Source organism: Myotis brandtii, unplaced genomic scaffold, assembly GCF_000412655.1.
Source record: "Myotis brandtii unplaced genomic scaffold, ASM41265v1 scaffold658, whole genome shotgun sequence".
In the NCBI taxonomy this organism is placed as follows: domain Eukaryota; kingdom Metazoa; phylum Chordata; class Mammalia; order Chiroptera; family Vespertilionidae; genus Myotis; species Myotis brandtii.
Genome location: NW_005370558.1, coordinates 2,111,391 through 2,135,435, shown reverse-complemented (window position 1 = coordinate 2,135,435; position 24,045 = coordinate 2,111,391). Strand labels below are relative to the sequence as shown.

At 49.2% G+C, this 24,045-nt stretch overlaps 1 protein-coding gene across 3 annotated transcripts in view; it reads left to right on the top strand.

Moving 5' to 3' along the window:
* Window positions 1-23,296, top strand: part of TNC (tenascin C) — an 89,811-nt gene extending 66,515 nt beyond the window's left edge. For 2 of the 3 annotated variants that reach the window (XM_014528922.1, XM_014528921.1), the window contains 11 exons: window positions 1,970-2,092; window positions 3,165-3,308; window positions 5,368-5,487; window positions 7,441-7,584; window positions 8,322-8,452; window positions 12,369-12,501; window positions 14,096-14,247; window positions 15,262-15,358; window positions 16,207-16,368; window positions 18,811-18,974; window positions 20,342-23,296. In XM_014528922.1, coding sequence (XP_014384408.1) covers window positions 1,970-2,092; window positions 3,165-3,308; window positions 5,368-5,487; window positions 7,441-7,584; window positions 8,322-8,452; window positions 12,369-12,501; window positions 14,096-14,247; window positions 15,262-15,358; window positions 16,207-16,368; window positions 18,811-18,974; window positions 20,342-20,452 — 1,481 coding nt within the window. In that variant the 3' untranslated portion in view covers window positions 20,453-23,296. The remainder of the gene's footprint in view (window positions 1-1,969; window positions 2,093-3,164; window positions 3,309-5,367; window positions 5,488-7,440; window positions 7,585-8,321; window positions 8,453-12,368; window positions 12,502-14,095; window positions 14,248-15,261; window positions 15,359-16,206; window positions 16,369-18,810; window positions 18,975-20,341) is intronic. The other variant, XM_005880931.2, reaches the window with a different exon arrangement.
* Window positions 23,297-24,045: the final 749 nt, after the last annotated feature.

Here is a 24,045-nt window from a genome sequence, read left to right as displayed (position 1 = left end):
GGGGGGGGGGGGGGGGGGGGCAGAATAGACAGAAAATAGTTTAAATTCCAGTCACAGAGTAAAATGACTTTGTCATTCTTTTCTGGAGGACCTGTCCCCTTTGGGAGTCCCAGACATGCACCCCCAAGGCCAATGGGGGTAGTCAATGCCCCTTTTCCCAACTCCCAGAATGTTCCCCTTCCCACTGCACCCCACCCTTCCCAGCCAAACAGCCTCTTAACTCCTCCACTCAGTTCTAGTTCAGATGCATTTGAAACCACACACCTCGGCGCTGCAATGACATTGTGTCTGGGGCCTGGGTCAACGTGTCTGCAGAGACACTTGTTTGGCAGTCCTGCCTTCTATCTGACCCAGCTCGTCATGCAGAAGGAGACACGCTACAGTAACAAACAGCCGCCCACACTTAGGTAGGCCTGTGGTCCAAAAATACCACACACACTGACCCCGAAATTCCACCATTACTGTGGATTCAGGAGTGCATGATGGATAAAGCTACTGATGCCTGTGGTTTCTAAGATAGGCCGGATCACATTGCCACTTTCCAAGTGAGAACACTGGGGTCTAGCGAAGAAAGCTGTGGTCTCAAGATAAACCTTCTAAAACGGGCCAGGACCTGCATCAGTGAGGTCGGCAGGAGAGCCATAGTGCCTGAGCTTACACCTTCTCAGCTGGCCTCGCCTACATCTTCCCTGGGGGCTGCCTCAGAATCCAGGGTGGCCCATAGCAGAGTCACATGGGAAAGAAATGAAGGAAAGAGCGACCGTGTTTACCGAGTTCTTGCTGCATGCCAGATATACCCGTTGTGTCTGTTTATCCTCAAACATTCCTGAAGGTCGGCACCCTTTATCATGGGACAGATGGAGCAATTGAGGCTCCCGGAAGTGAAGGGTCCTGCCCAGGTTGTCCAGGCTCTCGTGGTATTTGGACAATCAGATCATACAGGCTCCAGAGCTCTTGTGGTTTCCAAAGCTCTCTAGAGAGGACAGAGCCCGAGGCAGCCGCCAAGTCTGAGGGTGGCTACCAGGTTGCAAGAGGAAGCCGTAGGAGAAGAGAAAAGGACGGAAATGGGGAGAGGGAAAAACACCCTCTCCAAAGCGGTCTGTGGGTTTCAGAACTTCATGACCAACGTGGGTTGGAGAGGGGAACAGATAGATGAAGCGAGATCCCTGGAGACCTGAAAACTGTTTCCTGGATTCTCTGGTGAAGCACGGTCCGCTAAAGAGGGCAGGACACCAAGCCAAAAAACACAGAGAAAAAGCCAAAGGACACGGGGTGTCAGGGAGGCACAGTTCTCCCACAGGTGGACCCAGTGTCCAGGGTGTTTGCCTTGGTGATGGGCCCAAGGTTCCTCCCCTGGCTCTCGACCCCCATCCAGTTCTGGGAATGGGTTTGCCGGGGTCAGTGTCCATGTGAACATTATTTCCAGAATCCTGGGGTTGCGCTCAGTTCTGCTGCCCAGTCTTGGGCCCCAGAAAGGTCACACCAAAAGAATGTTCATTGGAAAACTGAGCCTTGGTTTCCTCCTATGTCAAATGGGTAACCATACCTTCCTCTCAGGGCTTTCTGAGTGAGGGCTAACCCTTATCAGTTTCAAAGAACTATACAGTTGTCAAGTCTTGGTACCCTTTAATGAAAGGAGCTAGAAAGCCAAGATTTTTCAAAATGCTAAAATCCAGAATTAAAGGAGGGCGTATTACCCACACTTCCTTAGACGTCAGCTGCGGGGCTAACATTCTCCCTGAATGAAACCAAGTGGAGGTCTACAGCCCTGGGCCCTGTACCTGAATGAAAGGAGGGTTGTTCCTATCAAGTCATAACTTGCCCACAGAGCACTACACTCTCCATCCTAAAGGCTTGGCCCAGACACAGACGAGGGGCTGAATTTTTCTGGATAAGGAATCCAGGAAGCATCTTTGGTGAGCAAGGTAGTTAACTTTTCTGGGTTTCTCCTGTGTTTTCTCCGTGACAGCCATGGGCTCCCCAAAGGAAATTCTTTTCTCTGACATCACTGAAAACTCGGCTACTGTCAGCTGGATGGCGCCCACCGCGCAGGTGGAGAGCTTCCGGATTACCTATGTGCCCATTGCCGGAGGTAACGGACGGGGGAGGGGACGGGAGGAGGAGCCTGGAGGGTTTGGGTGGAATAGTAAAGAGACCATTCCTCTCCTCTCCTTCCCAGCATCATGGCCACCCTTATGCTTGAGGCCATCTGGATAGACTTCAAGGTCCTTAGAAGACACAACCTTGGGAGGGTCATGTTAGGAAGACACCTTCCAGCGCTGACATTCTAACATCTCTGAGAAATAGGTCCCCATTATTGCGTCCACACAATGACCTTCTCTCTCTGAGCACGCTCATCCGGAAAGCTGGTCTTGACCTGGCTGTATGTGAGGTCTTTGCCCTTGGGTCTGTCTCTCAGGAAAGGATGGGAAGTTGTGACTCAGTAGAACTGGGAGTTCTCCTTTAGAGCACATGGGCTGTAACAGACCATGGAGGAAACACAGTCCAGTCTGTATAAAACCATCTGCCAGGTAGTGAGCTCCCTGTTAGTGGCAGTGTATACAGAGAGAATGCTAGACAACCTCTTCGGAGGAATGCTATGCTGTAGCATCTCTGTGGGGAGTTTGGCCAGGTGATGTCCAAGCTCCTCACCAGCCCTGAAATTCTAAGGAATATAAATTTTGGACTTTTTAATAGCTATAGGAGTACAAACTTGACCATGACTGACTTCTTTTCTTAAAGAGTAGAACCTCGGCTAGTAAGGGAGCCTATTTATCCCTAACCTAAGACAATGGGGGTTAAATATATTAGATATACATCACATAGTGAGTTTGCCATATTCTCTGTGAGAAAAGTAAATGAAATTTACTCAACATGACAGCTCTCTACTGAACGGAAATTTGCCACTTTTAGCACATTGTGACCATGTTTTTCCTCTCCTGGCTTGGTTTTTGGCATCTGCTTAGATGGAAAAAAAAACATTATACAAAAAGTAAGAACTCTTCTCTTATGCCAGACGGTAGGAGCAAATGAGAAGTCAAGAAAATGGTGTTGGATAAAGATGCAGTGTCATTTCCAAGTTGGATACGCCCATTCGTGGCGGCAACAGTGAGTAGGTTTCAGTGAGGCTCAGCAGTCCCCATGTTGCTTTCACTGTGTTCCAGGTACGCCCTCCACGGTTACTGTGGATGGAACCAAGACTCAGACCAAGCTGACAACACTCTTACCCGGAGCCGAGTACCTTGTCAGCATCGTGGCCATGAAAGGCTTCGAGGAGAGCGAGCCCGTCTCGGGGACGTTCACCACAGGTGAGGCTCTCGCCTTCAGCATTATTGCTCAATGCTCAGCAGCCGGGAAATGTTTCTATTTAGAAAATCTTAGTGGGGAGTGGACTGGACTCGGAGCCCCACAGCCCTCATTTCTGGTCCATCCCCAGCCTCTCATGGGCTGCGGATCCTTGACTTCATCCTTAACCTCGCTGGGTTTCCCATTCCTGGGGCCATATGGAAGAAAAAGCACAAGTTTGGGAGTCAGCCTGACCTGGGTTGAAATCTCAAGTCAACCACTTGTAGGTACATGAGCGGTCAGTTCATTTCTTTGGGCTCTACTTTCCTTCTCTAGGAAATGGGTACAATTCTGCTTCCTTTGCTGTAAGGATCACGTGGAATTATATAGGTAAAGCATCTGTAATATGAGGACTTCGCACAATCAGCCTCCTCCCCTCCCTGGCCTGGTACCCAGGAATCACAAGAGATCTGCAATGGTGACAGCTGCAAAGTAACTGCTCTCAACTGAGCAGCTACTGTGTTCCAGGCACTGTTACTAATCCCTTGGTGGTTGCACTATTAAAATGGCTGCTATCATTCCCATTTTACAAAGGAAACCACTGAGCCTCAGGGCCCTATAAGTCATAAATGCTGGAAACAAATTTGAACTGAGGTCAGTCGCACTCCAAACTCTGCATTCTCCTAAAATAAAGGATCATTTTCCTATTATAACCTGATCTGGGCAACACACTGTAAGGAGGGGAAATAATGAATTGCATTGAAGGAGAATGAAGTGGAAAATTTCTCTTCAGGCAGCCATGTCTCTAAACAATTGATCCTTTGATAGATGAGCAATTATCCAGCCTAATCCATTCAAGGATGCAAAGAATGGGCCTTGTAGAAGTTTTTAAAAATATCCTCATAGCCTCAAAGAGTTTATAATATGCAATTAAAACATCCCATCTGAACCCAGAGTCCTGTCCACCCTTATTTCCCCATCGAAATCTTTCATTCATGGATTCTCACAGCAACACATGGCAAGAACCAGATGCCTTTCTTTTCGAGGCCCCGTTGTCCTGGTCAGTGGCAGGAGGGTCTGAACAGGCCTGGTGAAGCAGGAAGGAACTTGGAGCGGACAGAGTGGGTCCCCCAAAGTACTCTGCCCTCCTGACTTGGAGGCCAGTCCTGGCATCTCTTGGGGCTCAGGCACGTCATCTGCAAACGAGCTCCTGATGGCGGCCTCCGTGCTCCGGGCTGTGGTCCTGGAATAGTTGAGTGGTGAATGGGAACGCAGGAGGAGAGTCGTGCTGAGCTTGCTTTCTGAGAAAGCGGTGCTGGTAGCAACAGTGATCAGTCACATGGGCCTGGACCCTGTGAATATCCATCCTTTCTCAGGACGAGTCACTTGGAGATCATGTCTACTTTATCATAAACTCTTTGAGACTATGATGATATCAAATAACTTTAATAGTCTATTAATAACACCCCCTAGCACATATCACACACTTTGCCTAGTTCATGTTTACAGCAGCCAGCCTTGGACGACTGAAGAAAGAGATGTTTGGAGAAGGGAAATGACATAGGCCACACAGACCCTAGACAGAGAAGCCCAGGTAGAACACAGACCCCCAGCCTCCAGAGTCCAGGTCCACATCATCTACAAGCCATCTAATCAGGGCTCTTACTCAAAGCCCAGAAAAGCCTCGGGCAGCCTTCACTCCAAAAGTTCCCTCTGTTTTTGTAGGTTCTTTCCCTTGGGTTCTACTATGATGATAACCCTCTTCGTGTGTTCAGCCTTTCCATTTTATACAGCGTCTCTCGACATATAACATCATATAACAATCAGAAGAACACTGAGGATACAACCAGGCAGAATTACTATCCCCATTTTACAGATGGGGAAATAGAGACTCAAGGCCAGCAAGGAAAGAAGTTGTGACTCAAACCCAGGTCCCCTTGGTGCCAAGCTTAGGACTGGAAACTTTCCATGCAGCTGACACTGTGTCCCAAACCAGGAGTCGCAAGCAGCATAGACAGCTGTGGTCTGAGGTCCTACCTATGGCTGCTTATCTCTCTAACACATTACCGTCTCTCTCTGCAGCTCTGGACAGCCCATCTGGCCTGGTGACAGCCAACATCACCGACTCTGAAGCCTTGGCCATGTGGCAGCCAGCCATCGCCCCCGTGGACAGCTACATCATCTCCTACACAGGGGAGAGAGGTAAGCTTGTGTCCAAGGCCCTCCCCACTCTGAGGATGTCTGTTCTGCTGTAAACTCTCCCCATTCTCCCTTCTCTGGCCACATTCAGTAAAGGATGACAGAAATGCATGGGAGGCTGGGAAGGCCAGCAGTGCCCTTGTGGCTCTCAATTGCCACCTCAGAACAGGGGCTGGGGGTAGGTGTGGAGGGGCCTGGTCAGGGGGAGGCAAGGAGGCCCTGCCCATATTCCTCTGCTTGTTGTCAAGTGAAAAAGCTTCCATGTTGTAGTTACATCAAGGGAATCCAGTAGGCATTTAAGAAAAACAAAATGGACCACCCCAGCCTGTCCATGCTTCCCCAGCCTGTCCTCCTCTCCTGTGAGGGTCTCCCCCTGTAGGCATGAGCACCCTCCCTAGGAGGCAGCTCTCATCTCTTACAAGGAAGGAGTCCAGACCTCACATCTTAAACAGGCTGCGTCGGGTGGCACTGGGGAGCCTGGGCTTCTCAGAGGCCTCAGGGGAAGCCAGGAGTAGCAAATTTGACTGCGAAATCCTTGTCTTTGCAAGCATCTCTGCTAATTTACTCAGTTCGCAAATTAAACACTTGTTTTGGGGCACTAGCACACAGCTGCCAGAACATTAAACTCAAATCCAAATAAGAGAGGAAAGAAAGAGCAATAGATTCCTTTCCACTGAATTAACCCATACTTTTGTAATGAGCTCCTCCAGGAAAAAGTGTTACTATTTTCATCTCAATGCAAATGCAAGTTTTATATCTGAGGGCTCAGTATTGTTTTACCTTCAGTGACAATAGGAGAAGGCACCACAATCTGTGTCCTGGGCCTCTGAGCATCTTAACTCAGACCCAGCAGCCACCTAAGAGAGTTCTTTGTGAGGACAGAGCCTGGGGGATGAAGGGGAGGAGCATTTTTTCTTTTTAAAAATATATTTTTATTGATTTTTGAGAGGAAGGGACAGGGAGAGAGACAGAAACATCAATGATGACAGAGGAACATCATTGATCAGCTGCCTCCTGCCTCTCCCCTACTGGGGATCGAGCCTGCAACCTGGGCATATGCCCTCACCGGGAATCGAACCGTGACCTCCTGGTTCATGCGTCAACGCTCAACAACTGAGCCATAACTGCCAGGCTGCGTGTATTCTTTTTATTCTTCAAGTCGTAAATATTCTCTATGCAGAGACTCTACAGAGTCCGAGAAGATGGTATTGTCTCAGCAAAAATATATCAGGGTACAGCTCAGAGGAATCACGGAAATGCTGGCTGCCTGGAAAAGGGCTTGGTCTAGGGGGTGGCGTGGGAGGTTCATACATGTTGTGGTAGGGTGACCACCTCTACCAATTTGTCCAGGGCTTTCCCAGTTTTAGCGCTAAAAGCCTCACAGCCTGGGGAACCCCTCAGTCCCTGGCTTGCCTGGGTTGTTGGTCCAGTGGGTGGAAATGAACACACACACCTGGGCCCTGGTGTTTGGTGTCCACGTCAGACCTGACGACGGGTCTCAAGAGGCAGTAACCAGGCTCTGGCGTGCCTGCTGCCTGACTTTTGAGGTCCCCCCGCCTAATGATTTGACAACATTTGGCAAATTATAAAAGCACATGTAAGGAAGTAAAAGAGAGAGGGACAAGACATGGGACAGATTAAACGTGGGTAGCCCCAGGCTCGGAGATATCACCTGCTCCTCTCCCCTGGCTGGTCCTTGTCCCAGCGACAGCAGCTGGAAAATTCTCCTGACCCCCAGTTCCCCTTCCTTCTGATTTGGTGCCTGGAAAAATTCAGTCTCCGTATCATAAATCTTTTGTATGTGAAGTGAGTGCTCAAGAGAGAGAAAGGGGCGTGAGGCATGTCTGCGGGGTCACAGAAAGTGTGTTAAAAGGAGGTGTGTGCGTCATTGGCCGAGCCAGCTGATGGCTCCGACCAGAAGCAGTAACTGCCTGGGTTTGTGTATTTCATGTTCAGTGCCAGAGATCACACGGACGGTGTCCGGGAACACGGTGGAGTACGTGCTGACCAACCTGGAGCCTGCCACGGAGTACACGCTGAGGGTCTTTGCAGAGAAAGGGCCCCAGAAGAGCTCCACCATCAGCACCAAGTTCACAACAGGTAAAGAGACACCGAGAGCGGGTAGATGCCCAGCCATGGCCCCTCCGAAACAGCCACTCTCTCCAACTTCCTTCCTAAGACAGATCCTGGCAGTGGGATGCTCAGCATCAGCCACATCCACCACTGCCAGTTCCACCAGGACCTGAAGCAGCACACCAGGTCCTTGTGAACCAAAATGACCTGCTCTCCCCAGGGACTAGGAAGCGATTGTAAAACCAGAGCTTTTAAGTGGAAAACCAGACCCCCAGTGGAAATCCAGTATTTAATGATCCATGTTCTAGGCAGGGAAATATTCTAAGAGAACGATTTTTCCAGGCAAGTTTTCCTAGATGGCCGTTGGGTTTCTATACGCAGGTCCTTTTACACACTGTAGGGAGGAGGGCCTTGGAGGAGGCCTCCTCTCAGGGAAGAGCACCATCAGCATCCATCTGTCCTCTTGTTTAGGAATAAGGGACATTAGTGAGTGTGTTCACAGCTCTGTCTCTCTCTCCCCATCCAACCAAGGCCATGCTGGGCTCAGGAAAACATGGCCCCTGGGATGAGAGGAACCCCAGAGAATCTATGTCTTTGGAGATGATATGACTCAACCTCCTCATGTATAGATGGGGAAGGTTCCACCCAAGGTCATCCAGGACAATGGTGGGGAAGGACGTGGCCCCAAGCCTCCTGATGCCCGGCCAGGGATTTTTGTCGTACATTGCTGACTTATTTGCTATGGATTGTCTTCTCTTCTCCAGACCTCGATTCTCCCAGAGACTTGACTGCTACTGAGGTCCAGTCGGAAACTGCCCTCCTCACCTGGCGATCCCCCCGGGCTCCTGTCACTGGTTACTTATTGGTGTATGAATCTGTGGACGGTACAGTCAAGGTACGTTGAAGTATATAAACAACTCCCCACGGCTGGTTGAAACGTTTACATTATCCTCAAAGTAGGGAAGAATGATCTGGGTGTGTTTCTCTACCCAGTGCAACTGGGAAACTGAAAAAACACGAACAGGGCTGGATGCCAGACCTTCTGAATCACAGGCTCCAGCCTCTCATTTTTACCAGGCTCCAGAGTCGGTAGCCAGCCCAGGTCAAGAGCCATGCTCAGAAGACGAGGACATTTTAGGTGCTGGAGTCTTGGTCCTTTATTATTTGATTGAGCAAAAGCTAAAGGCTTCTTCTGTGTTCTGGCCATATATACATCTATTGTCTCCCAGATGGCATCACTCCATGCTATATTGAAATACACATCACCATGTTCTTATGACATTAGCTGTTAATACTGTTTACAGAAATGGTTCATACTATTTACTTTCTCTACCCATGAACTTTTTTCTTTTACTTTGTAATCTAAAATAACTTCAGACCTTCCCACAAGTGAGATTTTCCAAACTGAACTTGTTACTGAGTTTTTAATTTCGGTCATTGTTCTTTATATTCCCAGGATCTTATACTTATTCTCTGCACATTCATCCGTTTCTAGTGTATTGTTTGTTCCCTGCATCGTCTTCTCTTTATCTAGGAAGATACATGTTACCGTGATTTTGTTCCACAACCTGCGTAGCTCTTCCTTCTGTTTCGCTGCTGCTGGTTTGGTTGAGGTCTCCACTGTTCCTGTTGGAGACGTCCCGCAATGTCTGTCTGTCCTTTTGTGCTGGAGCCAAGAAGCAAGCTGATTGGGAGTTCCAATCGCACTACAGGCTTGTCAATGTTGAGGCTCACGGTAGAGTGATGGGGCAAGTGACCAGCAATCTTTAGAGGGGCTCCCTAGTATCAGTGCTGTCAGCCTTTCCTCTTGAGCTACTCCGAGGATCCTCCAACTCCTCCAGGCCCAGCTGCCGGAAGCCTCGCTGGAGAAAGCGTGGCTCCCACTGTGCAGGCCTGGGTCTAGGATGATGCCGCGGCCTCCTCTGCAGCTGGCCCTGGTGGACTTGAATCCAGAGTCTCTGCCTGGCTCAGCCTTTCCAGGGACTAAACATCAGCCTTCCTTCTGGACGTGAAGGACAGTGTGCAGACTGTCAGAGCTGGAGATCTGTTTCTCATACAGTTTTAAACAAACTGTTATTCAGCCCTGCCCCACGCTGGCCTTCAGTGGCATCTTTGCTTTTGTATACATTCCATTTCTGAACTTGCTGGGCTCTGGGGCATTCATCATGGAGCCTCTGCCAGGCTCTGCCCCGCCTCTACCCCCGGCTCTCTCCATTCCGTCCCTCCATGTCATGGCACCACACGCTTTCTGTCTACCAAGATCCTGTTGACATCACATGCCTGTGGCCATCTCCTCAGCCATTTCCCTCACTTTGGGGGTTTATAGTTTATATCCATTTACCATCATTTTACTGGGTATCAGAAGCAAGTAGAGATAAACTGGCATGTCTACTCTGCCGTGCTTAACCAGAAGTAGACACGCATTTCTAGTTACTCTCATGGCCCTTCTCAGAGTCAGTATAACAATGCACTCCCTCCCTGTGTGAACAGAGGCATGTCCTGCTCTCTCTGGGTGGCAGTGTCCACATCCTTAAAATGAGCGCATTGGGACCACGGTCTCTCAGGTCCCTTCTTAGTCAGGCAGTCAGGCATTCCAGGATTTGGTGTTTACCTGAAGTCCTGAGCCTCATTTCAGTGCATTCTAATTGCCTGGAAGATGACTTTGCACAGCAGCCTAGAGAGCTGATAGGTAATTGTATCCCCAAGTAATTCAATGAACCCAGCTTTGTACTTGATCCTTCCCCAAGGGCCAGACCTAGGGGCCACACGAAGGTCACTGGATCACTGGTATCAAAGCTTGAGCACTTACCCTGGTTGACTTTCCTGTACGTCCAATCCCCGCTTTATGCGTTTCACTCAAGAAAAACAGGCCTGGCCAGTGTGCTCAATGGTTGAGCACTGAACCATGCTCTAGGACAGTGATGGCGAATCTATGACACGCGTGTCAGAGGTGATACGCGAACTCATTTTTTTGGTTGATTTTTCTTTGTTAAATGGCATTTAAATATATAAAATAAATATCAAAAATATAAATCTTTGTTTTACTATGTTTACAATTATCAAAAAATTTCTATATGTGACACGGCACCAGAGTTAAGTTAGGGTTTTCAAAATGCTGACAAGCCGAGCTCAAAAGGTTCGCCATCACTGTTCTAGGACAACGGTTCTCAACCTGTGGGTCTCGACCCCTTTGGGGGTCGAACGACCCTTTCACAGGGGTCGCCTAAGACCATCAGAAAACACATATATAATTACATATTGTTTTTGTGATTAATCACTATGCTTTAATTATGTTCAATTTGTAACAATGAAAATACATCCTGCATATCAGATATTTACATTATGATTCATAACAGTAGCAAAATTACAGTTATGAAGTAGCAACAAAAATAATTTTATGGTCGGGGGTCACCACAACATGAGGAACTGTATTAAAGGGTCACGGCATTAGGAAAGTTGAGAACCACTGCTCTAGGAGGTCACTGTTTGATTTTGGGTCAGGGCACATGCCCAAGTTGTCGGCTTGGTCCCCAGTAGGGGGCGTGCAGGAGGCAGCTAAATGATGCTCCTATCTTTCCCTCTCCATTCCTCTCTAAAATCAATAAAATGGGAGGGAGGGAAGGAGGGAGAGAGGGAGGCAGGACTTAAAGCTTCCTGGTATAGGATGAAAGAGTCCTTGAACAGGACCTTGGAAGACAAAAGGCAAGACCATCCTCTGCCACCAATAAATGCTGGAGTGAGAGCAAAACTCCACCCCCATTGGAAAAACCAGAATAACTTCACCTGCCCAGTTGTGAGGGTAGAAGAGGACCTTCCAGGGGCCTCCACACTGACTCATTCCTGCCTAAACCCAGTCGGCTGTGTTTGCAGATTGTAGAGAGCACCACTGTGTTTGGTTAGCTAGGAATTTAGGTTGAATTCCAATCCCAGACACCAGCTAAAAGGTGATTTCACAGGCATTGGAAGCTGGAAAGAAGATTTGAAAAGAAAGAGCATTTCCTGCAAACTGAAACTGATCCCCTCCTCCGGACAGCAGCGCAGCCACCAGGCACAAGCCACAGCGCAGTCAGCGCAGGCCTTGCCACAACAGCACACTCTTCCTCCCCTGGACATCTCTGTTCTAGAAAAGGGGCATGTGAGTCAGCGCCAGGCATCATCAGACCATGCCTACTGAGCCCCGTAACCATCTCCTGACTTAAGAGATCACCTGGGGAGTTTCTTGAATATGCACCTGGCCAGGCCCACTTCTAGCCCGTATGATCCAGGCAGTATGGGGTGGAGCCCAGGTGTTGCATTATTTAAAAAATTCCCAGAGGGCTGTGAAAAAAAAGAGCCATATTTAGGGACCACTGATATAACTGCCTCAAAATCTAAACCTTTTCTCCTTTGTGTAGCTCATGTGGCCACCAGATTAGATTGGGTTTGTGTCATTCACTTGTTCAAAACCCTTTGAGGAATCTCCATTTCTAATCCTGATTAACTTTAAATTCCAATAGCATGGCTTTTAAGCCCTCTGCCCATCTCTTCTATCATCACTCCCCCACCAAATACCAGGTATGGTTGAGGTAGGTCATTGCCTTTTCGAATTATTTTAATTAGTTCTGCCTCTTCTGGCCCCAGGACCTTTGCTCGTGCTGCATTCTCTCCATCTCTGACATCTTAGAAGGGAGCATGGAGCCTGGCACAGAGTGAGACTCAGTGGCTTCTTATTGATTAAAGAAATAAACAGACGGGTGAATGAATGAATACATCATCTGTGTCCTAAGGATTTATGTGGCCAAACGCTATTATGTTCTTTCTTCTGTCCTTAGGAAGTTATTGTGGGTCCAGACACCACCTCCTACAGCCTGGCAGAGCTGAGCCCATCCACTCACTACACAGCAAAGATCCAAGCATTGAACGGGCCCCTGAGGAGCAAGCTGGTCCAGACCATCTTCACCACAAGTAAGGGGCGCAGGGATCAAACCTGTGAGACTGAACCAGCCCTCCTCTCCTCTGACTGCTACATTAAATTCACCCATCAAACCTCTGACAAGGATCAGTTCCCTGCCACTCCCTGAAAGCCCGAGGAATGTGGGTGCAAGAGATGACAGGGCTCATGGTGAAAGGGAAGGAGGGTCAGTAGTGAGAATTACTGGATTCAGTCCTCATCTCCACCATTTGCTGTGTGTGACTCGGGAAATCACTGCCATTCTACGAGCCTCAATTTTTTCACCTATACAATGGGCTTGATAACCACCTCTTTTTCACAAGAACTCTGTGAGAGTCCTTGTATTGTATTTGAACTCCTAGCCCATTGTGTGGTCCATTCTCAGGGCTCATTATACACTTAGGGCCCCTCTTTTTCTTCAGCTTCTCAACATTTGCAAAGCCTGTCCATATTCACTCATGCACAGCCTCCCACCAAACTGGTGTGGTGGGCCAGGAATGCCATCCCCAGTTTTTTGGTGGAGAAACAGAGGCTCTCAGAGGCTCCCTTGATTTCTCAAGGCTACACCATGACTCAGAGTCAGCTTTGGGCTCAGTGTTCCAGGACCAGGGAACTGCCCCTGCACCCTGCCACTGCATACCTTCTGCAGATGTTAGGCATGCAAGGTGTTCCATTGGCGAATAAGAGGAAGCAGCCGTTCCTGGGAAGGGAGGAGTCTGCCTTTGGGAAGCCCCGAACCTGGGTTGCATGGAGCGGACCCCAGAGATGCCTCCTGCCCGCACTCTTCACTCTGGTTACTCTGCACACACCTGCTGAGGGAGGGTCACAGGCAAACGCACCTCTTTGCCAGAACTTACACCAGGTGTTGGGAACACAAAAATATGAGTGTGCCCTAAATATGACTTCAGATGAGGGCTGTGAAATAGACAACAGCTAATGATGCAACTTCAGGTGAAGGTCAAGTACAGTAAGGAGTCAGATCAGAAAAAGGACAGCTGTGGCCATCAGTTCTCCTTGCCACCTGCTAAGCACAGGCCCAAGATTATCTGTATCTATCATGGTTTTAAGTTTTTGCATCACATTACTGCACTTGGAAATTCCCCAAGCATTCTTGTTCTCCCTGACCCCACCTGTCTAAGATCCCTAGGCTCAGGGCAGTAAATGCCATCTCCAGCGTCCTAAGGCAAGAAAGTGAGGAATTCAGGACTGAACTCCTGAATTATCTGGTGACACTGAGATGCATCCGGCCTAACAGAGTGCCCTGATCCACAGTGAGCCACCCACTGGGTGCTGGGGACCTAGACAGCCTGACCACTCCAGGTAGATCGAGGCCAACCTCACACATGGCCATCACAGTGGCTCAGCCCTCCTCCCACTGACATCATTGACAGTTTCCATCAATCTAAGGGACTGAGATGGACATGTCCCTTAGATCCACAACCTCTACGCCACACTGCACCCACGCCGATAGGTTTTGTCCCCTCTTGCATCTGAAGGAACAGAGCCTCAGAGAGGGTCAGTCATCCAGCCCCAAAGAGTAGAGCTGAAATCCGCGAGCTCCCACCCCAGTCTCCCTGCTCTGACGCCACTCTTCCTTCTACCCGCCAGTTGGACTCCTGTACCCATTCCCCAGGGACTGCTCCCAGGCAATGCTGAACGGAGACACGACCTCTGGCCTCTACACTATTTACCTGAACGGCGATAAGGCCCAGGCTCTGGAAGTCTTCTGTGACATGACCTCTGATGGGGGCGGATGGATCGTGAGTATCACCGAAACGTTGGTTGGGGGGGAGGGGCAGGAGGGCTGGAGGCCCTGCCCCTGCACTCTGACCCCAAGGTGCATGAGGTTTGTAAGATAGTGCCTGCCACAAGCAGACACTCAAAGATTATCTCTTAAACAAAAGAATGGGGACAAAAAGAAGAAAATATTTTTCTTGTAATTTATGTCTTCTGATCCTTAGCTCTGTGATGCACAAAAATGACAGTGGTCATAAACCCACTGTGTATATTAATTACCATTTGCTCTCTACCAGGCATTGTGCTAAGAATTTTATATGAATTATGTCAATTGCATTACCATATGAGCTGGGTAGTATTTTTTAAATTGACACACTATTTTTTTAGAGCAGTTTTACGTTTACAACGAAACTGAGCATATGGCCCTAGCCGGTTTGGCTCAGTGGGTAGAGCATCAGCCTGTGGATGGAAGAGTCCCAGGTTCGATTCCAGTCAAGGGCATGTACCTTGGTTGCAGGCTCCTCCCTGGCCCTGGCCCTAGTCAGGGCATGAGCAGGAGGCAACCAATCTATGTGTTTCTCTCTGTCTGTCCCTCTCTCTTCCACTCTTTCTAAAAATCAATGGGAAAAAAAATATCTTAGGATGGGGAATAAAAAATAATAATAAATAATAAAATGCAACACTATTTTTTTTTTAATTGAGCATATGGTACAGTGAGTACCCCCAGGCCCTGGTCCCCACAGGCACAGCCTCTCCCGCCATCAGCATCCCGCCCTGGGTGTGCATTAGTTACAAGTGACCCTACACTGACATAGCATCATCATGGGTCAGTGGGTGGTGTTTTTAGTCCCTACGCTTCAGGTGAGAACACCGAGGCTCAGAGAAGGGAGGTGAGCTGCCCAAGTTACCTGGCAAATTAGTGAGGACAGAGCTGGGACAGGTGCTTTCCCACGGCCCGATGTTCTTCCTCTCAGAAAGGTGCTTTCTCTTTCCTCCAGTAGTTTGAGTGCACCCAGCCTCACTGGTTGTGTTCACAGGTGTTCCTGAGGCGCAAAAACGGACGCGAGGACTTCTATCGCAACTGGAAAGCCTATGCCGCTGGGTTTGGGGACCGCAGAGAAGAGTTCTGGCTTGGTGAGGCCGCCCTGCATGCTTATGACCCAAACGTCCATTTCTGCCCCCTCGTCACTTGTCCCAACCCACAGCGACCTCTGGGAGAGAAATGGATGAGGGGGAAACAGCTCTGGTAGTACACACTGAATTTCAACTTCTCAGTGGAAAATATTTTAAATTCTCTGGGTCATTAAAAATAAAACTCTGGTCAAGGGAGAGCCAACAGTCAGGCCTTAAGAATGAGCCTCGCCTTTAGTCATTCACTGGCCACTTAAGAATTGTCCTCCTGAACCGTTAACTGCTTCTGCCCTGGGCTCCTGGTGGTGAGATGGGGTCTTATAGCCATAACCTCTAAGCACCCCTGCAAGGTACAAAGTTCCTGTCTTGCACATAGGAAACCAGAGTCTTGGAGGAGAATCTAGCCAATACTGTGAGCATCTGAGCTGCAATGTGAAATGTCCTGAGGCAGCACTACAATGCCCTCCTCCATCCATCCACACTCACACCTTCCCATAACCTGCCTGCAAAGGGACTGTCTGGCGGGGAATGTCTATCCAGCTATCATCCCCTCCCTTTCACTAGTACGGAGCTTTAGAGTTTACCAGGGGCTTTCTCCACCTCACCTCCTCTGATCTTCACAACACTAGGGGTTGGCAGGGCAAAGCTCTCAACCCGAGTTAGCCTGAGGCTTAGAAACATCATCTGTTTTGCCTGGTGTTGCCCCAGCAAGGAGCAGACCAAGCTGCAAGCCCGGGTCTAAGACTCGACCCTCCTTAACACACATCAGCCGCTGCCCTGATGCGGGTGGAGTAGAAACAATAGCCTCTGTCGCTGGTGCTTCTGCATCATCCCTTGCCTGTCGTCCACAGGGCTGGACAACCTGAACAAAATCACGTCTCAGGGGCAGTACGAGTTGCGGGTGGACCTGCGGGACCACGGGAAGACAGCCTATGCAGTCTATGACAAGTTCAGCGTGGGAGACGCCAAGACTCGCTACAAGCTGAAAGTGGAGGGGTACAGCGGGACAGCAGGTACGGACGGCCACTCAGAGCCCAAGGAACCACAGGACCTTCCTGTGTTCTCAGCTGATTCCTCCCTGCATCATCCCTCCCTTCCTTCATTCATCCATCCATTTATTGGGTCATCCATTTATTGAGTATTTGAATCCTTACTGGGTGCTAATCCGGAAGAGCTACTATTGGACCGAGCTGGGAAGGTATTTTGGTCACTGAAACAGAGAAGGTTGGGAAGCAGGACATTCAGGGCTTATCTGGAGCTGCCATCACTTAGAAATGTTTAGATTTCAGCATAGACTGACAGAAAAAGTCTCTCAGGGGCCTTCATACTTGTGTAACCCAGTGCTTCTCAATCTATTATGTACATACTAGAGGCCCGGTGCACGGAATTCATGCAATTGTGGGGGGGAGGCCTCAGCCCAGCCTGCGCCCTCTGGCAGTCTGGGACCCCTTGGGGGATGTCCGACTGCCGGGGAGGCAGGAGAGGCTCCTGCCACCGCCACTATGCTCACCAGCCGTGAGCTCAGCTTCTGGCTGAGTGGCACTCCCCCTGTGGGAGTGCACTGGCCACCAAGGGGAAGCTCCTGTGTTAAGCATCTGCCCCCTGGTGGTCAGTGCACATCATAGAGACCAGTCGATCTGCTGTTTGATTTGCATATTAGCCTTTTATTATATAGGATGAGCCCTCAAGGGATGCCAAGTGCTGACACAGCCACCGAGATTCAGTGTTTCTTACAAGCTCCCTGGTGATGCCGCTGTGGGTGGTGTTGCACTCTGAGTAGCAAACAATTCAGTCCATCACCAACTGCTCGAGTCTCTTGGAAGACATCCCTGCCACATGGCCAACCAGCCTCAGCCTGAACACCCCAGGGCAGAAGACTTCCGCAGCACTGTTTTTGTTCTATGGTCCCCAACCTAGTGCAAATTTCTTGACTTGACACGGCCTCTGTGTGGTGTCTGGCGCCACATTAGAGGAGAAATAAACAAGGACACAGCATGCATTCAGGGCTCCTGGGTCGCATCCTTTGGTGCAGATATTCCCACACATTACCCCCACTCAGCTCTCACAGAAGCCATGCCAGGAAGGCACAGAGGAGGAAAATGAGGCTCAGAAAAGTTCGGCGATTTGCCCAAGTGACACAGCTTGTAAAGAGCGGGCCCAGGTATAAGCCGGGTTGCAGAAGGTGTTCTTGGGAACAAGAGGGATCAGGTCTGAGAGTGTGCCCAGCCCGTGCCACCCTGCCCACTTTGGGTGGCTCTCGGTGATGTGCATGAAAACAGAAGAGATGCTGTGGTATATTTACAGCCTCTCTGAGCCCTGAAAGAAAACATCTATGATTTTTTTTTTAAAAAAAACTCCAGATAAAAATTTGCCGAAAGCCAGGCTCAGTGGAAGAAGAGACAAAGCTCTTTAGAGAAGAGAGAGGCCCCTCAAAGCCTGACATTTTATTACCTGGCCACAAATACCTCTTTGGTGGAGATGGCTTCAGGCAAGAGGGATACAGTTACATGGCAAACAAAGACAAGCTGACTGAGCAGCGGGAGTGAGTGAGCCTCCACCCCTCTCTGTAATTCCAGCAGAGATGAGCTGGGATGCATCCCCGACAGGAGACACCTCGTTTATCAGGGTCCACCTGCCACGCTCATGCTCAGCAGCTTAGACAGGCACCTGCTGCCTCTGACAACCTGCTCCTAAAGGCCAGGGTAGGTGCCAGGGCATCCTGATGCTTTGATGCACTGCGCTGGCCCGGTGGGGAGTGAGGGTGCACAGAAAGAACGGCACTGAAATCTTCCCAAAACTCCGTGTTCATTTATAAACTAGATTCCCCAAAAGCACTCCATGAGTGGGCTTTTTGTCCAAGAGTCAGGGAACGCTGGTCCCATAAACACTTAGAAATCTGATAGCTGAAGGGTTTGCTTCCAAGTATGGTTCTAAAGATTTGTATTTAGGGGAAAGCATTATTAAATGCAGATTTCTTGCATTTCTCAGTGAGTGCCTTTATGGAAAGGGAATGCAAAACATCATAAAAATAGCACCAATCATAACTATTTGCTCAACTCTTTTTAGCAAACACCTTATATATGATCCCAGCAGCACTGAGGTGGATAGAATCAATGTGCTAGTCCCATTTTATAGCATAGAAAACTGAGGTGCAACAAGCAGCTTGACCTGTGCAAGGTCACAGCTAGGGAGTGAAAGAGATGAGACTTGAAGCTGGACCACAAAGTCACCCGCAGCCCTCTTTCTACCACATGCTGCTTCTGTCACAAATGCATCCGTCAGATATGAGGGATGACACTCATATCCCATCTAGTCCCATGTGTGATTCTAAATCTGGCCTAGTGTTCAAGGCCGGCCCACCCAGGCCCGTTCCCTTGTCACCTCCAGTTGTGTCCTTCACATCCCAGAGGAGATTCCAGCTGGGATCTCTCAGGTGCATTCTCTCTCTCTCCCAGGTGACTCGATGGCCTACCACAATGGCAGGTCCTTCTCCACCTTCGACAAGGACACAGACTCAGCCATCACCAACTGTGCTCTGTCCTACAAGGGGGCCTTCTGGTACAAGAACTGTCACCGTGTCAACCTGATGGGCAGATATGGGGACAATAACCACAGTCAGGTGAGCGGACCGAGAGGGCCCAGGACCAAGCTTGGAAGCCGGTTGGGGGTGAGACTAGGGGCAGCAACCTCAGTAGATGACATGTTTTTCCCAGCACAGCAGGGGGAACCTCAGTGACATGCAGGTCAGGTGAGTCATAGAAATAGCCCTAGCCGGTTTGGCTCAGTGGATGGAGCGTCAGCCTGCAGACTGAAAGGTCCCAGGTTCGATTCTGGTCAAGGGCATGTACCTGGGTTGCGGGCATATCCCCAGTGGGAGGTGTGCAGGCGGCAGCTGATCGATGTTTCTCTCTCATTGATGTTTCTAACTCTCTATCCCTCTCCCTTCCTCTCTGTAAAAAATCAATAAAATATATTTTAAAAAAAAAGAAATAGCACATGAGGGAAACCACTGGTCAGGTGGATTCCAACACAGAGAGCTTTCCTCGGACAAAATCTTCATCTGACCCCACAAGGAGAGCAGACAAAGGGGAGGCCCTGAGGTGAAGCGGGGTGAGCGCAGGTGTTCCTGCGTCTTACTACGTCGCCTCAGTTACACTTCCACTCTGAGCGTTATTCACCGCCTTGTCCCCTAACTTCAGTGCAATACAAGGTCTTCCAGAAAATTAAGACAGCTGTGTGCCAAAGGAAACTTCTTTTTCCATCCTTCCTCCCAGCTGTGGAAGGAGGAGAAGATGACATAAAAGGCCGTAAGGAGAGCAGGGTGGGCCCTAGCTCTGGCTCTGCTCCAGCCGCTGTGCTAGCTCCTTCACATTCTCCCATTCCATTCCGACCCCCAGTCAGATCCTTGGAATCCTGTGGATTATAGACGCCCCCGCACGGAGCTACTCAATTCTGTTACCTCCAGTCCTGACCTGAATTCTTTCACACTTTTCCTCGTGATGGCAAGTGCCATCGGCCACCACTTAGTTCCCAGCTGGCAGAGCCAACCTCAGGTGGCTTGTGACTAGAGTAACACAGCTGAGTCGGATTCTGCCAGCCCCTCTGGCACTTTTCACTGCAAAGGTCAACAGACAGAGACAGCTGAACTGCACGGCAGTCACGCTGGAACAGAACTCACCCCGTCAGCTAGAGCAGTGATGGTGAACCTATGACATGCGTGTCAGAGGTGACATGCAAACTCATTTTTTTGGTTGATTTTTCTTTGTTAAATGGCATTTAAATATATAAAATAAATATCAAAAATATAAGTGTTTTACTATGGTTGCAAATATCAAAAAATTTCTATATGTGATATGGCACCAGAGTTAAGTTAGGGTTTTTCAAAATGCTGGCACGCCGAGCTCAAAAGGTTCGCCATCACTGAGCTAGAGAGCAATGGTCAGTGCCTACTGGGAACCAACTGGGAGCTCTTCTCTTGTTCTACAGGGTGTTAACTGGTTCCACTGGAAGGGCCACGAACATTCCATCCAGTTTGCTGAGATGAAGGTGAGACCCAGCAACTTCCGAAACCTCGAAGGCAGGCGCAAGCGGGCGTGAATTGCAGGGACACCTGGCTGAGAGGTGTAGGGCCCAGAGGAAGAAGAGAATTTTACCAAAGCACAGTGCAACCCATCCAACCATCAAGCCACACCTGGGCATCTGGCGGGAGTTCACGTGGACCATGGCGCCTCGGGCCAACAGCAGGAGCACGGGCCTCCCCCTCTGCGATTCCTTCCTTCGCACCAAAGACAACCTCTCCAACAGGTTTCTGTTGTGTTGTTCGAATCTGCAAAAGCCTTCCAGGGACAGCAGCCAATGGTCTTTCTTCTCGCGGGTGGCTGTGGGCAGGGGGTGGGGGTATTCGCTGTACAGTGATAGTTTTAGAACCGGCTGTCTTTTACACAAAGCTGCATAATTAATGTTATTTTTGTTCCCAGTGATTCAGTGTGTGTTATTGGGAGCCATCCCCATTTTTTACATTTCATACAACAGAACCCAGAAAAGCAACCCTGTTTCAATGTTAAGGATATAATTAATATTATTAATATAATAATAAGGATGATGATGAAAACTAAGGATTTTTAAAGAGACTTTCCTTCCCGAAACACATGTGGACAGTACCTGATTGTATTTTTTTTTAATAAAAGCACAAGTACTTTTAAATTGGGCTGTTGTTTCACCTTCCATTGTTGAGCTTGAATCCCATCAAAGCCAAAGTATTTGAACACCAGGGGGTGCTGGAACAGGAAGGTGAGGAGGGTGCTGGTCATGTGGGAAAGAAGGGCCAGAAGGGAGGGAAACACTTTTCTGGACAAAGTTGAACAAGGTCGGAAAAGCTTACGCGTTAGATTCAGCTTCTTGCTCAATATTTCCAAGACTAGTTGTTTATGGTTTAAAAGCTGTTTTGTACACCCATTTTCCTATGTGATCGCCTAACAATGTTATGACGTAGATGAGGCGAGAATTGTTATCATTCCCAGAGGCAGCACTGTCTGAGTGGGGGTGCTCACACACGTCTTCACATCAAAGCATTTCCGTGAGAAATGAATGATATCACCCACAGGAGGCCCTCAGCACGGTGCCCGGCACACATAAGTGCTAATAGGCAGTAGTTATCCTACTATTACTTTACATATGACGGGTTGGGGTTCCTACAAGAACGATGACTTGTGTGTGGCTACTTACCCAGTTAATAATAGAACCAGGATTTAAACTCAGGGCCCAATGTCCCTGCTCCCCCACCCCCACCCCTGATGAAACTGCCCCCTTCCCTGGGGAAAGGTGTGCCATGAGGACAACGGACAGGTTGCAGAATGAGGATGGTCCACGGGATCCTTCATCAGGGTCCACAATCCCGAATCTTAGAACTGCAAAGAATGCCTGTTAGGAATATCTCCTCCTTCTCCCCTACTCAAAGCCCCCCGAAAGGAAGAGAGAGCCCAGTGTCCCCCACCCCCCAGCCTCAGCCTGAAGACGTCTGGTAATAGGGGAGCTCACTGTCCAGCACACCAGGCAGATCTGTTCACACCCAGTGACTATGAGTCAGAACCACACTTGACACATTTCTCTTTTAGAACCAGGATGGGGAAAGCAATCCCCAGTTCATTCCCTGAGGCACTTTCAGCAAATTGACTTATTTAATGAAAACGTTGGGGCTGATAGGCCTCATTCAAATGGAATGTGATGGCTCAGAGAGAGGATCAGAGCATCGAGGCTCTGGCCAGGCGCTTTGCCACACAGTTTATCGCGCTTTAATGAGCGCTGTCATGTCACAGACACAATTTGCTGCTCAGATCACAGACTTGTTGCCTGCAATTCAGCCATAGCAACACCTGCTTTGCTCCATACACCCAAACGGTGCCCTGCAACCGCCAAGCCTTAGTGCAAGCCTTAACCCTCTGAAGGCTGCTGCCCGGAGGTCTCTGAGCGCCAGCCCCATCCCCTCCCAAAAAATATAGATGGGGCTAAGCTGGTGCTCATGATTCTGCGAGGTTTAGAAGGTAACAGCCATAGGACTTGGGGTTCCAGAGAGCTTCTCCATATCCACACCCCGTTCCTGAGCTGCCCTCAATTCTGACAGGGCATCTTCCCTAGACATGGTGCCATTTCGATAGGGCGAGCCTAATTAGAGATGTGGGAGCCAGAGTCAAGGCCTCACTAACTGCGGGAATGGGGGGCTGCAGGGCCCTGGAGCACTAGGTAGGGCATGGCTCCTCGGAATGTGGGTGAGAGGGGAGGGGGACTCAGAGGAGGCTCCGTGGTTAAAATGAAAACAATGGTAAGACCAAGACCAGGCTGTGGCTGGCTGCTGTGAACCAAAAGGGGCCACCTGCTAACCTGACTAGCTCAGGGAAGGCCTGCATGGCGGCCTTGCAAACTCAAGAGACCTAGAGTAACCACAAAGGATGGTCTGAAATGAAAACTTTTTACATAAAAAAGCAGTCTATGATGAGTAGTCATGTCCTAGGCCAATATCTTCCCTGACAAAGATCAACTTTGATCTTAATGAGCCTATTGTCTCCTGCATTTATTATAAGGTACCTTCGGAATGTCAGGGTAACATGTGACTTCCCTTTATCTGGACCCCACAGGGCACAATCAATGCACCAGGGTAGAGACCACAAATTCCCTCATTGTTATTTTATCGTGTTAATTGTTGACTGTTAACACCTATGTTTCCTGTGCCCATCTATGTAAAAGAAGCAAATGTCTATCATTTTACTTTTTAACCAATCCCAGGAGTTTCCCAGCTTTGCTATCTTCCACTTCCCTAATCTATCACCAAAGGATTTCATGTAACCCACTTATGTCTCCTCCTTTGATTGTAATTTAAATAAAATATAAGTAATGCCACTCTCCCGAGAATGTTGACATTCTGCTTCCCAGCAATTGTCAACAGTTTGGTTCAAATAAACTCACAAAAATTATTTACAGGTTTGAATGTTTCTTATGTTAACACTGCAAAGGTTGAAGGTAGTACAAAGCCTGGCCTTGTAGGCGTGTGTTCTCTGAACGCAGCTGAGGATTATGGAAGGTATTTAAGGCAGGACTGACATAATCAGTGTTGCTCTTCAGAAGGGCAACTCCCCCAACCTGTGTCCCCTGGCCCAGTGGGTGCTGGGAGCCTCCATGTGCACCGGCCAGGATGTGAGCAGGTGTGCTATATCAGTGGCCAGCAGAGGGCTCCCTCTCCTCCTCCTCCTCCTCCTCCTCCACCTCCTCTTTCCTTCCCAGTGAGCCCCCAAAATGAATTGAAAGCTCAGAAAGAAAGCAGAAATCGGGTCTCTCCTTGATCACTGCTCCAACCCCAAGACTGGAAAGTAGATCTCAGTATACTATAGGAAACACACACACACAGTGCAAATCAGCAGCTGCCACATTAGCCCAGTATATTTTCAGTTACAGGTTAAATGTGTTCAGAGCAGTGAAGTTCACGGGCCTTGAGGTGCCAGAGCTGGGACTAAAGCCCAGGACTTCTGAGCCCTTCAGCCACAGAGCCGTGAGGAGCGCCATCTCACTCGGTGCACCCAGAACACCTGCCACTTGCCAGTTCCCACATCATGCTTTTTACAGTTTGCAAAGCAGGTGTGATCACAGCAACTTCTGCAAAGTAATCCTTGCAGTTGGAGCTGAGCTTGAACCCCAGGTTT